The 16,402-nt window shown below is 44.3% G+C and overlaps 1 protein-coding gene across 17 annotated transcripts in view; it reads left to right on the top strand.

The window, feature by feature from the left end:
* The first annotated feature begins 413 nt into the window (after positions 1 to 413).
* Positions 414 to 16,402, top strand: part of LOC115133037 (myosin binding protein C1) — a 37,512-nt gene continuing 21,523 nt past the window's right edge. For 3 of the 17 annotated variants that reach the window (XM_065021586.1, XM_065021588.1, XM_065021585.1), the window contains exons 1-6: positions 415 to 718; positions 6,500 to 6,523; positions 7,874 to 7,951; positions 12,570 to 12,764; positions 13,514 to 13,912; positions 14,994 to 15,044. In XM_065021586.1, the coding sequence (XP_064877658.1) occupies positions 697 to 718; positions 6,500 to 6,523; positions 7,874 to 7,951; positions 12,570 to 12,764; positions 13,514 to 13,912; positions 14,994 to 15,044 (769 nt within the window). In that variant the 5' untranslated portion in view covers positions 415 to 696. Of the gene's footprint in view, positions 719 to 6,499; positions 6,524 to 7,873; positions 7,952 to 12,569; positions 12,765 to 13,513; positions 13,913 to 14,993; positions 15,045 to 16,402 lie in introns of all 17 variants that reach the window. The other 14 variants (XM_065021587.1, XM_065021584.1, XM_065021592.1 and 11 more) reach the window with 10 other exon arrangements.

Raw genomic sequence — 16,402 nt, 5'->3', positions numbered from 1 at the left:
TTCTGGTTTTGATATAGTATTTTAGAGTTCTAGGATAGTAGCGTATATACCCGTATCAGACCTGTACAGAAAGACATTTGATGCCACACAGCCCTGAGGGGCCAGTGTGAAATTCAAAGTAAACTGGCGGCTGGCCAGTTATGTACGTCATAGTGCTAACCTCAGCATCCTTTCATCTGACAACCTTCAGGAAGTCATCAGAAACCAATAATTTGGATCCACCACTGTTTGGATGAGGAATCAGAGCCTTTAGAATAAGAACCACACATCTGCCAGAGTCTCCCCACCCCGCACCACACCGAATCCCTGGGAGAGCAGCCTATAGAGCTGGCATAGAGGCCAGTGAAGACAGTGATGCTGGGGGCAGGATGGAGCTGTACTGTCAGCTAGAGAGAGGAGGGGACTGCTGCCCTGCTATATAAAGACATGAAGCCCATCTCCTAGATGTCACAGTGCCGCCTCTCCCCCATTGAGATTCCCATACTGTCCCACACTGTGCCCTCCTCATCTCTTCCAATCACTCTGGTCTGTGGGTCCCAGAGAATTTCCCTGGTGGTCGCCCATCTTTATCTCTCTCCCTCTGGACTGAGGGCTCCCACGCTCCACCTGGCCTCCCATACAATCACGCTGATCTGAAGGCACCTACCGGCCTGCAGCTTTTCATTCGTTGACGCTTTTCTTGGGACCCGGCTCAAGATGCCAGAGCCCACAAAAAAAGGTAGGAGCGCCCCTGTTCTCCTCACTGAGTGTACAGAAAGGGTTTCAGCAAACTGTACTGTACAACAACCTGTCCTGAAGCAACGCTTTGTTAGAATTTCAGATTGCATCTAGGATCCTGCTTGTTTAATGTATGAACAACAGCTGATAATGCATATGTTATTTTACTTTCATGTTGTAATAATTAGTTGATTTTCTCTACTGGCATATAATATGAGGAAAAGTTCTATTAACCCTTAATTCCTTTTTCTTGTTGTGTTTGTTTTGTTCATTTGTTGGCATTGAGTAGTCATTTAGCAGTAGACAAAATAAGTTCTCTAAACTATACTTTGAGAGTTCCCAGGAATTTGCTCACGGTAATTGAGCGACACCAGTATTGGCGACACCAGTATTGTATTTCTGCTTGGATGTTTCTACCTCACCTGTGGAGATGGAGATTCAGGAGGTTTATAAAAAAAAAACTGTTGTTGTTGCTGCTGTTAGCATGATGTACAGTGGTCTCATGGTGATTAGGAGCCCCCTGTTGGGAGACGTGATGAGCACTGGTGGAGGAATGTTAATGATCCCTGGTGCTTTGCGCTGGGCTGAGCTGAACACCAGCGAAGAAGACCCCTGAATGGTGATGCAATCTGGATGGACTCTTGGGATCGTGTTGGAATGAAGATGCCTTCCGGGTGATGGATACATTCTGTCCTCGGTCTTGCTGATGACTGATGAATCGATGGCAGGGTGGATGACATGTTATTGTGCAGCAGAAGCCAAACAAGATTCCTCAAACCCATCCCCCATATTCAACTCCATATTCATCTCCCTCCTCATTTCTTTGGCAGAGCCCTGAATAGCATATCGCTGCTAGTCTGCATAGACTTAATCACTCTGTGTCTGTCTTGTTTGTAATTCCGCTATTCTAGTACTTCCTCCCTCTCCATTAGTTCAGGTCTTTGGGGACTTTGCTCAATAGTAAAACATTCCCATGTACAAGAACAGAACAGTATATTCATCAATAGAACACCACCACAACGGAGTGAATAACAAGTTTTCTTCTAAACCGTTCATCTTCTGGTGGACCGTAGCTTTATCTGCAGCAGTACTCACACATCAGGAATGGCACACACTCTCTTCTCTCCACACATACATCCAGACCACTCTGCCGGTGTATTCTCTCCCCTGCAGGACCATGGGGCTTATAGGCTAGAGTGTGAGGGCTTTGCAAGATTGCTTTCATGGGAATGATTCAATAAATATGTTGGCAATACATTTTGGGATTAGACCAGGTATGCAGCAACCGATCCAATCCACCTTTTGTCATCTTTAAAAAGTCAGCTGTGAGCACAAAAACACTTTACTGGCCTCATTCGGGTTTCAGTACCAGTTTGTTTGCCCGTGTTGCTTTGATAGGGCTCTCAATAAATGTCAACATCTCAATGTAGTGTAGGAGAGGCTGGATGAGCTAGAAGTTTAACATCTACAACGTCTCTTTGGGGTGAGGCACCATGACACTGTTGGACAGCTTAGCTTCCTCTTGTACACATAACACACAGCACTACTATAAAGTGGGTTTTATTAGTACAGGAGAGATGCCTCCAGAAAGTTCCTCCAGCATAATAAACATTCATTGTCCCGTTGGAGACAAACACACAGGGAAAGGGGAGGCAGTTGCATGCCAGTCCACACACAACCGCCTTCCATAAATAGCTGCTCTGTTGCAGAAGACTAGATAAATGACTGTGAAAAAAAGTATTGTTGTTATAAATGACTTTGAACAGCTGAAGAGGAGGAGGCTGCTGGATGTGGTGTTGGTTTAGACTGCAGACCCAAGTCTTTAAAAAGCAGGATGAGAGATGACAGACTGACTGGCTGGCTGGCTGGCTGAGTGGCCCTTGGAGCTCTTGGGACCTGGATTCCTTGGTCCCTGAAATAGTTCATAATGAGCAGACTTTTAATCCTCTCTCGGTCGCTGTCTCTCGCTCTCTCTCTCTTGTGCTCTCACTCCCTCACTCTCCCTCACCACACGCCATTGTCACACCATCATTTTAGATGATGATTCACTCAGGGCACTATGGAGTCAGACGCACGGTCATTAAAATTCAAATGACCAGCATCATCCACTACACCCACTGTGCCTGCTCTCAGCAAAAGTTTTGGGTTTCAGTGAGAAGAAAGCCCACATCCTCACCTCTGTATATTTACAACCGCTCAGCCCCCATCACTCTCCCTGCTCCGTTACCTCAGACAGCATGGTCGTCGCTTTCCGAATTCCACTCCACATAAATCAAGCCTTTAGGTAAACAACACAGGGAGACCCTGTTGGCTGCTAATCACAAAACCACAGCCCCACATCCACACTGAGGTCGTCGGCAGTTCCTTTCTGTGGCCTTTTCACTTCTAGCAGCACTCATTCTCAGCGCTCCTAGGAATCAAGAGTTTGTCATTCTGCAACGAACGAACACTATCCCTTATGTGGACCGCCGGTCCGACTGACACACAATAGTCACAAAGAAGGGGTGTTGATTAAAGGTGTGCATTCAAAAGTTCTGGTGTCTATATTAAGAAGAGACGGCAGCTTGGCTCTCTTTGGGATCACCAGGAGCCCATCTGTCTGCACAGCAGCAAGGGCGACAGCTGAACATACCTGCAGCGTGATCAGCTGCACTGGGGAGTTCACTGAGGTGAAACAAAACCTTTCTCTGCGCTCATGATCTCCACGAGGAGACAAAGAATGCCTCCCTGTAGTGCACATTGATGTGTGTGTTTGTGAGACCCTATAGGATTCTGATGTGATGAGCCAACGGCAAGTTTTTGGTGAGGTGTGTCGATGTCTAAATCTGAACTGGAGTGTTCGGTGGGAATCACAAAGGAGTGGCTAGACAACGGGGGTTTTGGCTGTGTTGCAGACTGGAGAGTAGAGTGGTTGGGAAGTCATTATGGATCTAATAGTGTATGGACTTTGGATTACAGTATGTACAGTATTACTGTAATTAAGCACACAGGGATTTAGGAATGAGAGATGGATGGGAGTTACTGTATATTAAAAAGACAGAGGAAATTGTCAAAGGCGATAGATGTGAAGAGAGAGGGGAGAGGACAGAGAAGTCACAATGGGGCATGGCAGACAGTCTTACAGAGAGAGAGAGACAGGAATGGCACTGTAATGCACAGTATTTCTCCAGATCATTAACAAAGGACCCGTCGTGCCTGGCACAGTGCAGCGTGGCAAGGCTGGCAACCCTGCAGAATTCACAGGCTGTTGTGCCAGGCCTAGTGCTCATCACTGAGTGCCACTCTGTGGAAATGGACAGGCTAGCAACAGAGCTATGGAAGTACACTGTCATCACCTTCCAAAAATTCCCCCTACACCCCCTCTCTTTTTCCTCTCCTTCCCTTACTCAGTCAGTCAGCGTCCGTGTCCGAAATCTGGCTTGCCTACTACTTACTTAAACTGCGTTCTGTGTACTAATCGTACTACATACTATTTAGCACGCACTGTTTAGTAAAAAGTATGCAGTATGCCACGGCCAAAATGTACTACTTTTGGTCCGTTCAAGACAACTGGGAATACGGAAACAAAACAAGGTCAGACTGGGAAAAATCAGAACGTCGGTGATCTTCAGAGCAGAGAAGATTAAACGTTCAAAAATTATTTTCCCAATCGTAGCAGTTTCTTTCCCCCCAAGTTCCCTGCTGTCTTGAAAGCACCGTCAGTTACATCTTCATATGAACCGGAAATTATCCTCTGTAGACCCACCCAGTGACCTTTCCGTGTTGTTGTTTTGGGTTTACGTTAGCTAAAAAGTTAGCATTTGGAACAATGTATTTGGAGTAAATTTAGGTGTACCGTAGGCCTATGCATGTATTAATGGAAGAGTCACCTGAAGCTTGAAAGTAATGACAGATGCAGTAGAGGAATGCAGTACTGAGGCAGATGGCTCGTAATGAGGACGACTGGCTACTACTCAGGTGGTGAGATTTCTGGAACCCAGAGCTGCTGAGGCATCACTCAAGGGGGTGCTATACATTGTGAAGGAAGTCCAGTAGCTACCCGACTCCCAGAGCAGCCCACAACAAGATCGTCATCAGACTCCATCTTCATCAACCATGTCCCTGACCACCTTCCTCTGATCAAGCCATGAACTGTCCCTCCACCTTTGGAGGATACATGCACTCAGACTTGGTTGACCTAGCTAACTAAAGCTAGGCTACTCATGATCTATTGCTTCTTTGTTTTTTACTTTTGATGCACTTTGAGATTATAAAAGCGCTATTGAAATGTAATAAATTATTATACAAAAGATTGTTTATTTAGTTTAGTAGAGCAAAAAGCTCTGATGAAGGCCAAGAGGCCGACAAGCTTCAATAAAAAAGTGCTACTAGCGAGAGCAGTGTGCAGGTTTATTTTTTCATCATAAACAACAGTGATACTAGTGAGAGCAGTGTGCAGGTTTCTCTTTTCATAATAAACAACAGTGATACTAGCGAGAGCAGTGTGCGGGTTTCCCTTATCTTTCAACTTATCAATTGTTACCATGCACCTGGAACTTAACTCCTGAAAAATATGGAAAAGTATAGCTTTCAGCATCAAACATATTACATGTCAAAGCCTGTAAAAGGTATTATGCCAATTGCAGTATATTTCTCTGGAATACTTGTATATCGTCACACTTACAGAACATCAATGTGCCGGCGAAGCATAGGAAATAGACGTGTTGTTGCGGACACGGCATTCGGGTATTTAGACATGGCCACTCTCATTTTTCCTTTTGTCAATGACTAAGACTCCACCATTCTAAAATCATCCTATCTTATTTATGTGTGATGCCAGTAACCCCCCCCCCCCCCCCCCCCCCAAAATGCCTGTGTTTTCTTGTACCGTATGCAAATGTGAGTGGTATAAGCGTGGTTATCAGGCTCAAGATATACATCTGTTATTATTGATGCCAAAGTCCCTGTGGATTGATATCGGTCTTGGGGTAAGTGCTCTTCTTGTAGCCTCTATCTGTCACTGTCTGCTGGGGTCTCCATGTCTGTGTTTGCCTGTTACTGTGTAATCCATCCTCAGTCTACCAGGCTAATGTGACGATTGGGTGGAATCCCCTTTCCTCCAGTCTGCATATTGACACATGACATGAGAATGGAACTTTGTGAAACTTGCATTGACTTTCAATAGGAAGAGGAAAGAGGAAGAACCACTGTGTTGCGCAAAAGTGGAGATTTTCAATCTAACCTTCTGGTAAGGACCAGACGAGAACACACGTGACTCTGTTTCACTAGCCCATTAATAACACACAAGGTAAACGTTCAAACCCGATAGGCTAGGGCGTACCAAGGGATGTATAGAGACGTTGATCCACTGAGGCCTAGCTTTAGGTCCCTTTAATAGGTTTAGATTGTAGTGTTCAAATAGGTGCCATAAACCCGCTGTGCAGGTTTGCTCAGTCCAGACAGTGCAGAGTTCAAACAACGTGTGTCAATTGGTACCTTTTATAATCAGTTACTACTATATAGTGTCCAGACACAAGGTGCTGTGCACCTCAGGGATGATGTGGCTCACTGGGGACATAAGACATAGGCTTATAGCAGTAGCATCCTAGTCATGATACTATACATTAAACTGTGTAACATGTATACATCCAACTTTCTCAATACTTTTAGAAAAACGGTCACATGCTGCTTTGATGTGTCCACTTACAGTATCAATATTTTGATAGTTGCTGTGGCGCGCAACAAATTGACTAAATCAAAAATCACCACTTTTGAATTGTTCTCTTTTGTCTCTGTTTTGCAGATGAGACACCCAATGGTGAAAAAGGTCAGTAAAGGGTGATGCCGAACAATATTCTTTCACCTCACACAGCACTGGCTTTGAGCAGAGAAGTTGGTATGAGAGAATTATTATGGTAAACATTGGTTATGTCATGCAGGAGAGAATGTATCCCATATTAGGTTGGCAGTTTTGGTCTATTGGATGGTAGAAACCATGTTTGTGCAAATGTGAAATCACATTAAGGTACGACTGAGGCTGTATGTGATGTGACTACTCCACTACGACTTCAGTGTGAATGTGGAAACACGGTCGCTGGTTTAAACACTGTAAAAGTGTAAATGTCTACATGTCCTTGGCAATACAACTGTTGTATTACTGTGGCTCAGTGGTCAGTGGTGACGACCGAGTGGTCAGAATCTACACATTCCCCTGGCGGACCGGCTGATCCAGGCCTGTTGATTCAGCTGACGCTCCTGCTCCCCCATGTGACCAGGGCGCTGGCATGTTATTGGCCGCCTGCCGGCACCAGGCTTTGACCTTGGGAGCAGCGTCTTGGGCCTGGGGCTTCATACAGTGGGGGGAATAGCTCTGCTCACACACAGGTTTAGGCTAAATGTATCCCTGGCCGGGCACTGATTTGATTTTACGTACTTCTCTGAAAGTATTAAATCGTAATTGTGCCATAAATATCGCAATTGTGCTTCAGAATGATAATTGTTTCAGATTTGATGGTGTAGTTTAAAGTCAAAAGTAAGAATACTCCAGAAAAATTTGGACAAAATTAATTCTGAATAAACCTGTCATACAGTAAGTGAAGGACACATTTGAACCCTGTAATGTATTTCATCCATCAACTTTGGGGCGGCAGGTAGCCTAGAACGTTGGGCCAGTAACCGAAAGGTTGCTGAATCGAATCCCAGAGCTGACAAGGTAAAAATCTGTTGTTCTGCCCCTGAACAAGGCAGTTAACCCAATGTTCCGAGGCCGTCATTGTAAATTAGAATTTGTTCTTAACTGACTTGCCTAGTAGTTAAGTAAAGGTTACATTTTTAAAAATGAAAAAACATTTAAACATTCCCTCAAGCACATCAAAACAATGAATCTGGTTCAGCCAAATGGCTGTAAAAAAAAGATCTTGAAGGGAAAATTTGTTCATCTACACTCAGAAAATATCCCACTTGATATTGTGCATGCATATGTACGAATGAATTCAGTGGATTTACTGTATGTGTCCCAATCTGTGTGTGACTGACTGGAAAATGGCGAGTGAGGTCGGGCATACAGTGAGTTAGTATGCCCATTGGTGTGAGAGTGAGTATGTTAAAGACAAGGTGTGGAGACTTTGCGCTATTAAATGCAGCTCTTCCATCCCTGCTATATTTGTCACATACTCAGAGAGTGTTGCCACAGACAGTAGTGAGGCGCCAATGCCCACACCTGAGATATCCCTCGAGGTCTCACCTCCACCCCCAGGTGGGTAACCATGCACTGGTGTCATGCCCCTCTTTTCTCCCCTTCCCCACTCTTCCCAGGTGATTAATTTGCACACCACACTGATAACACGCGTGTTTGTTGTTGTGTGTCCACCGTTCTAGTTTTTTTTGTTTTGTAATGAGATTTCTCAACTGTTCCTCGACGACACACACGTTCACATGCAAACATAACGCATATAAGTCAAAATAGACTACGTGCGATCCGAATAAATCAACTTCCTGATAAACAGCACATATGATGCACATAATTCCGTAGTTGCACTGCTGCTACTGTAACACACTCCCGTGCTCACGTTGCTGTGATGCTTTGTCCCCAATACTGGCTTGTGCTTGTTCTACCAACTGTGTGTGTGTGTGTGTGTAAGGTACTGAAGTATTGGATTGGAATATGGAATCATCCACAGGAAGTACATTCATTGTGAATGAGGAAGTATAGGTTTAATTGTTACATTCAGCAGGTAGCCATCATTAGACTTATAATAGATTCCGTTGACCATGTCACGTTCAAATTTCTGGGAACTGTTATGATTTGCTATGTGAAATAATGAAAATCGTTTTTTTTTTAGAGCTTGTGGTACATTGCAATTAAGTCTTGTACAAGCTTGCTGAATAAGTAAAACTATACTTCCTTGAAGCCTCCATGTCTACCTATAGATGTGCAATGACCAGATTGGTAACATCCCTTATTTTTTCTGCGTATTTGGCAAATAACTTTTTTATAATTTGTATACATTTTGATCACCTGTCATGCATTCAGACATGACTGTCAATGGAAAGACCCATTCTGGTTCCTGGCTATCTATGCTTATTCATGCCCAGCCAGCACCTCATATACACTGCTCAAAAAAATAAAGGGAACACTAAAATAACACATCCTAGATCTGAATGAATGAAATATTCTTATTAAATACTTTTTTCTTTACATAGTTGAATGTGCTGACAACAAAATCACACAAAAGTGATCAATGGAAATCAAATTTATCAACCCATGGAGGTCTGGATTTGGAGTCACACTCAAAAATAAAGTGGAAAACCACACTACAGGCTGATCCAACTTTGATGTAATGTCCTTAAAACAAGTCAAAATGAGGCTCAGTAGTGTGTGTGGCCTCCACGTGCCTGTATGACCTCCCTGCAACGCCTGGGCATGCTCCTGATGAGGTGGCGGATGGTCTCCTGAGGGATCTCCTCCCAGACCTGGACTAAAGCATCCGCCAACTCCTGGACAGTCTGTGGTGCAGACTGTCTACCTGAGCCACTTGTGTGGGTTGAGACTCCATCTCATGCTACCACTAGTTGGTGGATGGAGCGAGACATGATGTCCCAGATGTGCTCAATTGGATTCAGGTCTGGGGAACGGGCGGGCCAGTCCATAGCATCAATGCCTTCCTCTTGCAGGAACTGCTGACACACTCCAGCCACATGAGGTCTAGCATTGTCTTGCATTAGGAGGAACCCAGGGCCAACTGTACCAGCATATGGTCTCACAAGGGGTCTGAGGATCTCATCTCGGTACCTACTGGCAGTCAGGCTACCTCTGGCGAGCACATGGAGGGCTGTGCTGCCCCGCAAAGAAATGCTACCCCTCACCATGACTGACCCACCGCCAAACCGGTCATGCTGGAGGATGTTGCAGGCAGCAGAACGTTCTCCACAGCATCTCCAGACTGTCACGTCTGTCACATGTGCTCAGTGTGAACCTGCTTTCATCTGTGAAGAGCACAGGGCGCCAGTGGCGAATTTGCCAATCTTGGTGTTCTCTGGCAAATGTCAAACGTCCTTGCACGGTGTTGGGCTGTAAGCACAACCCCCACCTGTGGACGTCGGGCCCTCATTCCACCCTCATTGAGTCTGTTTCTGACCGTTTGAGCAGACACATGCACATTTGTGGTCTGCTGGAGGTCATTTTGCAGGGCTCTGGCAGTGCTCCTCCTGCTCCTCCTTGCACAAAGGTGGAGGTAGCGGTCCTGCTGCTGGGTTGTTGCCCTCCTACGGCCTCCTCCACGTCTCCTGATGTATTGGCCTGTCTCCTGGTAACGCCTCCATGCTCTGGACACTACGCTGACATACACAGCAAACCTTCTTGCCACAGCTCGCATTGATGTGCCATCCTGGATGAGCTGCACTACCTGAGCCATTTGTGTGGGTTGAGACTCCGTCTCATGCTACCACTAGAGTGAAAGCACCGCCAGCATTCAAAAGTGACCAAAACATCAGCCAGGAAGCATAGGAACTGAGAATTGGTCTGTGGTCACCACCTGCAGAACCACTCCTTTATTGGGGGTGTCTTGCTAGTTGCCTATAATTTCCACCTGTTGTCTATTCCATTTGCACAACAGCGTGTGAAATTTACTGTCAATCAGTGTTGCTTCCTAAGTGGACAGTTTGATTTCACAGAAGTGTGATTGACTTGGAGTTACATTGTGTTGTTTAAGTGTTCCCTTTATTTTTTTGAGCAGTGTATATACGCACACACAGTGGGGAGAACAAGTATTTGATACACTGCCGATTTTGCAGGTTTTCCTACTTACAGAGCATGTAGAGGTCTGTAATGTTTATCATAGGTACACATCAACCGTAATTAATGCAAATTAATTACTTGAAAATCATACAATTAGATTTTCTGGATTTTTGTTTTAGATTCCGTCTCTCACAGTTGAAGTGTACCTATGATAGAAATTACAGACCTCTACATGCTTTGTAAGTAGGAAAACCTGCAAAATCGGCAGTGTATCAAATACTTGTTCTCCCCATATATATATATATATATATATATATATATATATATATATATATATATATATATATACATACACACACACAGACACACACACACACAGTGGGGAGAACAAGTATTTGATACACTGCCGATTTTGCAGGTTTTCCTACTTACAAAGCATGTAGAGGTCTGTAATTTTTTATTTTAGGTACACTTCAACTGTGAGAGGCGGAATATAAAACAAAGATCCAGAAAATCACATTGTATGATTTATAAGTAATTCATTTGCATTTTATTGCATGACATAAGTATTTGATCACCTACAAACCAGTAAGAATTCCGGCTCTCACAGACCTGTTAGTTTTTCTTTAAGAATCTCTCCTGTTCTCCACTCATTACCTGTATTAACTGCACCTGTTTGAATTCGTTACCTGTATAAAAGACACCTGTCCACACACTCAATCAAACAGACTCCAATCCCTCCACAAAGGCCGAGACCAGAAGGCTGTGTAAGGACATCAGAGATAAAATTGTAAACCTGCACAAGGCTGGGATGGGCTACAGGACAATAGGCAAGCAGCTTGGTGAGAAGGCAACAACTGTTGGCGCAATTATTAGAAAATTGAAGAAGTTCAAGATGACGGTCAATCAACCTCGGTCTGGGGCTCCATGCAAGATCTCACCTCGTGGGGCATCAATGATCATGAGGAAGGTGAGGGATCAGCCCAGAACTACACGGCAGGACCTGGTCAATGACCTGAAGAGAGCTGGGACTACAGTCTCAAAGAAAACCATTAGTAACACACTATGCCGTCATGGATTAAAATCCTGCAGCGCACGCAAGGTCCCCCTGCTCAAGCCAGAGCATGTCCAGGCCCATCTGAAGTTTGCCAATGACCATCTGGATGATCCAGAGGAGGAGTGGGAGAAGGTCATGTGCTCTGATGAGACATAAATATAGCTTTTTGGTCTAAACTCCACTCGCTGTGTTTGGAAGAAGAAGAAGGACAACCCCAAGAACACCATCCCAACCGTGAAGCATGGAGGTGGAAACATCATTCTTTGGGGATGCTTTTCTGCAAAGGGGAAAGGATGACTGCACCGTATTGAGGGGAGGATGGATGGGGCCATGTATCGCGAGATCTTGGCCAACAACCTCCTTCCCTTAGTAAGAGCATTGAAGATGGGTCGTGGCTGGGTCTTCCAGCATGACAACGACCTGAAACACACAGCCAGGGAAACTAAGGAGTGGCTCCATAAGAAGCATCTCAAGGCCTAGCCAGCCTCCAGACCTGAACCCAATAGAAAATCTTTGGAGGGAGCTGAAAGTCCGTATTGCCGAGCGACAGCCCCGAAACCTGAAGAATCTGGAGAGGGTCTGTATGGAGGAGTGGGCCAAAATCCCTGCTGCAGTGTGTGCAAACCTGGTCAAGAACTACAGGAAACGTATGATCTCTGTAATTGCAAACAAAGGTTTCTGTACCAAATATTAAGTTCTGCTTTTCTGATGTATCAAATACTTATGTCATGCAATAAAATGCAAATTAATTACTTACAAATCATACAATGTGATTTTCTGGATTTTAGTTTTAGATTCCGTCTCTCATAGTTGAAGTGTACCTATGATAGAAATTACAGACCTCTACATGCTTTGTAAGTAGGAAAACCTGCAAAATCGGCAGTGTATCAAATACTTGTTCTCCCCACTGTGTGTGTGTGTGTGTGTGTCTGTGTGTGTGTATGTGTATATATATATATATATATATATATGTATATATATATATATATATGTATATATATACTGCAGTGTTTTGAGAGGCTGCCAGTGCTTTTGCTCAAGGCATGCTGCTCCAGCCTGGCACTGTTATCTGCTGTACAGAACAACCGGTAGAGACTGAGGGGAAGGATCCACAGCCCATAGAGGTGATTAAGCCTGTACAGCCAGAACCAGTAGAGAATGGGTCTAAAGAACCAGAACCAGAGGCGGTTGTGGTCGGGGCTAAAGAGCAAGTCGAGTCTGTGAACTCCGAAGTAAAGGAGGAGGCCCCGTCCCCTTGCTCACCCCCACTGCCTGGTAAGTCAAATTCACTCAGTCTCAAGCCATTCACAGTAAAAGTGCATGCTGTTTACTATAACGGAAGGCCCAGCATTTTTCCTGATCAGGTCATGTGGTTAGGAAAAACTCCAGGCCATACTCATAAATGGTAACAAGCGTCCGTTCAATTGTCCCACTCTCAAACCACTGATTGAAGCAGTTTGACTCTAGTCTGTAATAGAGTTAGATCCATAGTGCTGGTCTTTGCAAAGGCCCTTTATCTTCTCCCAATAGATCATATGGGCCAAAGTTCCATTTAAATCAGGCAATGGACTGATAGAATCTGTATGAATCAGGGTTTTATTTGGATTGAAGCGCTGTTTGTAATGACAGACAGAGACACCTTTTGCCTCAATGGCTGCTATGACCCAATGTGATGAACTTCATTGGCATTTACACAACAACAGCCATACATTGGTTCATGCTTTGCTTTCTGCAGATTGTTGACTAGTGCATTTTTATATACAGTAAGTTCAAATTCTTCTAAGGCGAAAGTGCCCCCAAAATCGTGTCTGATAGCTTTGTCATGGTTAAACAGCACATATAGGCTACGTGTAAATGCAGCGTTTCTGCTGTGTGCACAGTTCAGTACGACAACTTTACGGCACATACAGTTGGAGTTGGCAGTTTGTTTGTATTAGAAATTGATGACTGAAAGAGACTTAGTGCTGTGTGAGTGGAGGAGATGGACGGTAACTTTAATCTGTGAGAGCCTTGTCCCAATTCAGCAACCGTGAAGGAGGAAGCAGAGCCAGCTGTTACGGAGGTTAACCAACCGCCAGAGCCTGTTGTTACAGTGGTTACCCCACCACCACCTCCAGAACCAGTTGTTACGGATGTTACCCAACCGCCAGAGCCTGTTGTTACAGTGGTTACACCACCACCACATCCAGAACCAGTTGTTACGGAGGTTACCCAACTGCCAGAGCCTGTTGTTACAGTGGTTACCCCACCACCACCACCACATCCAGAACCAGTTGTTACGGAGGTTACCCAACTGCCAGAGCCTGTTGTTACAGTGGTTACCCCACCACCACAACCAGTTGTTACATTGGTTACCCCACCACCACCCCCACCTCCAGAACCAGTTGTTACGGTGCAGGTTACCCCACCCCCACCTCCAGCAGGTCTGGAAGAGTGTGTGTGTCTGTGCAAATGCACGAACATGTGTATGTGCATATGCAAGAACGTGTGTGTGTATATAGGTAGGCTACGTTTATGTGCGTATGCACAAACATGTGTTGATGTGTGTATGTTTGTGTGTGTATTATTGTGTGCGTGGCGTGTGTGTTTTCTGTGTCTATTCCTCTCAGTACAGTTTGCAGACTGTTTATAGCTGAGGGTCTAGGTTTCATAGTGAGGCGATACTGTAGCAACAAGCACAGTGCTGTTGACAGCCGCAGCAGCAGCTGCTGATCTAGACGTATGGAAGGTTATATCTCTCCGCAGTTGTCACTCATCACTCAGCATTGCTCCAGTGCCTTTTTACCACAACAAAGGTCAGTTTCATATGTCCCTTCTGTTTTGCTCAACCCCCACCCCCCTTGAACGCTCTCTCTATCACACCCTTATTTTTAAGAAATAGCACCCCTTGTGTGGATTTCCGGTAATACCGTATACCCAGGTGTGGGACAGAAACAGGATGAAAATCTGGATACCGCCCAACACTACTCTCTATAACGTCTCTGGAGGTGGAGCTGAGCTCAGTTACTCTTTTGATCGACAAAAAGTTTCTAAGTAACAGGGTTTATCTTGGATAGTTAGGTCTTTAATCTTTCATATCCCTTGTGGACATTCGTGTGTTCTTCCGGCCGCTGCTTGTCAACTTCAATCTCTCTCTTCCTCTCACAGTGCTTCTCACTTGCGCTTCCAGCTTTCCTAAACCAAGCTTGTGGTGTTACACATAATTCCTTTATCTTACGTACACGTGTGATCTCTTACATCACCGTCCACTCCCATCTCATAGACACTGGTGTGATCTCTCACAGGACACGCTTCAAACTCACGATCAACACGTTTGTGGTCTCATACACTTCATCTATCCATTTCAAAGACATGCATATGTAGTGGTGTTGTGTCGTGTCGGTCCCATGTTCTGTCTTGTCTTGCATGCTTTGTCTTGTGGCTTGTCTTGTTGGCCTGCCTTGCCGGTGATGGACTAGGAGCTTTTTGATAGGTGGGTCTGTGTCAATCACACCTTTATTGCAGATAAAGATGATGACGCTACAACCAACACCCCATCACCACCGCCCCCACCAGGTTGGTAACCATGACAAACCATCCTCATTCCACCCCCCCTTTCCCACCTTGTCAAGTCGGTTACCATGGAGACTCCACTATAGGACAGGGCTCCCATCAACACCCCAAAAGTACATTTTGCAGGAGACAGTTACTGTGGGGAAGACCTGATATACCTATATTCCTGATATGCGTTTAATACTGGCACATGGCATTTTGCTGGTTAGAATATTCAGGATCAGCTCCTAAACTATTGCAATATATGTTTGTGCATATCACATATGTTGTTTACATGCATGCCAATTCAAAAATGCCAAAGTATAATTCCTACAAGCACACAAACCTTTATTTATTATAATTCTCAAATAAAGGTATGGATGTGAAGATCACATCTGACATGTATACTGTATATATACACACACACAATGCCTTCAGAAAGTATTCACACACCTTGACTTTTTCTACATTTTGTTGTCTTACCACCTGAATTTAAAATGGATTAAATTGAGATTTTGTGTCACTGGCCTATACACAATGATGTCAAAGTTGAATGATGTTTTTTGAAATGTTTACAAATTACTTTAAAATGAAAAGCTGAAATATCTTGAGTTAATAAGTATTCAACCTCTTTGTTATGGCAAGCCCAAATAAGTTCAGGAGTAAGAATGTGCCTAATAAGTCACATAAGAAGTTGCAGGGAGTCGCTCTGTGTGTAATGACAGTGTTTAACATGATTTTTGAATGACTACCTCATCTCTGTACCCAACCATACAATTATCTTTAAGGTCCCTCAGTCAAGCAGTGAATTTCAAATACAGATTCAACTACAAAGACCAGGGAGGTTTTCCAATACCTTACAAAGAAGGGCACCTATTAGATGGGTAAATAAAAAGACGGAATATCCTTTTGAGCATGGTGAAGTTACTAATTACACTTTGGATGGTGTATAAATAGTGCACTGTCGCTACAAAGATGCAGGCGTCCTTCCTAACTCAGTTGCCCGGTGAGAAAGGAAACCGCTCAGGGATTTCACCATGAGGCCAATGGTAACTTTAAAACAGTTACAGAGTTGAATGGCTGTGATAGGAAAAAACGGAGGATGAATCAACACTATTGTAGTTACTCCACAATACTAACATAAATGACAGAGTGAAAAGAAGGAAGCCTGTACATAATAAAAAAGATATTCCAAAACACGCATCCTGTTTGCAATAAGGGAGTAAAGTAAAACTGCTATAAATGTGGCTAAGACTAGGGAGGTTTTTTTAGGATAAAAAGAAACGGAATAGAGCTAAACACAGGCAAAATCCTAGAGGAAAGCCTGGTTCAGTCTGCTTTCCAACAGATACTGGGAGACAAATGCACCTTTCAGCAGGACA

The sequence above is a fragment of the Oncorhynchus nerka genome, linkage group LG8 (assembly GCF_034236695.1).
Source record: "Oncorhynchus nerka isolate Pitt River linkage group LG8, Oner_Uvic_2.0, whole genome shotgun sequence".
Taxonomy (NCBI): domain Eukaryota; kingdom Metazoa; phylum Chordata; class Actinopteri; order Salmoniformes; family Salmonidae; genus Oncorhynchus; species Oncorhynchus nerka.
This window is presented reverse-complemented; position numbering and strand designations above follow the sequence as displayed.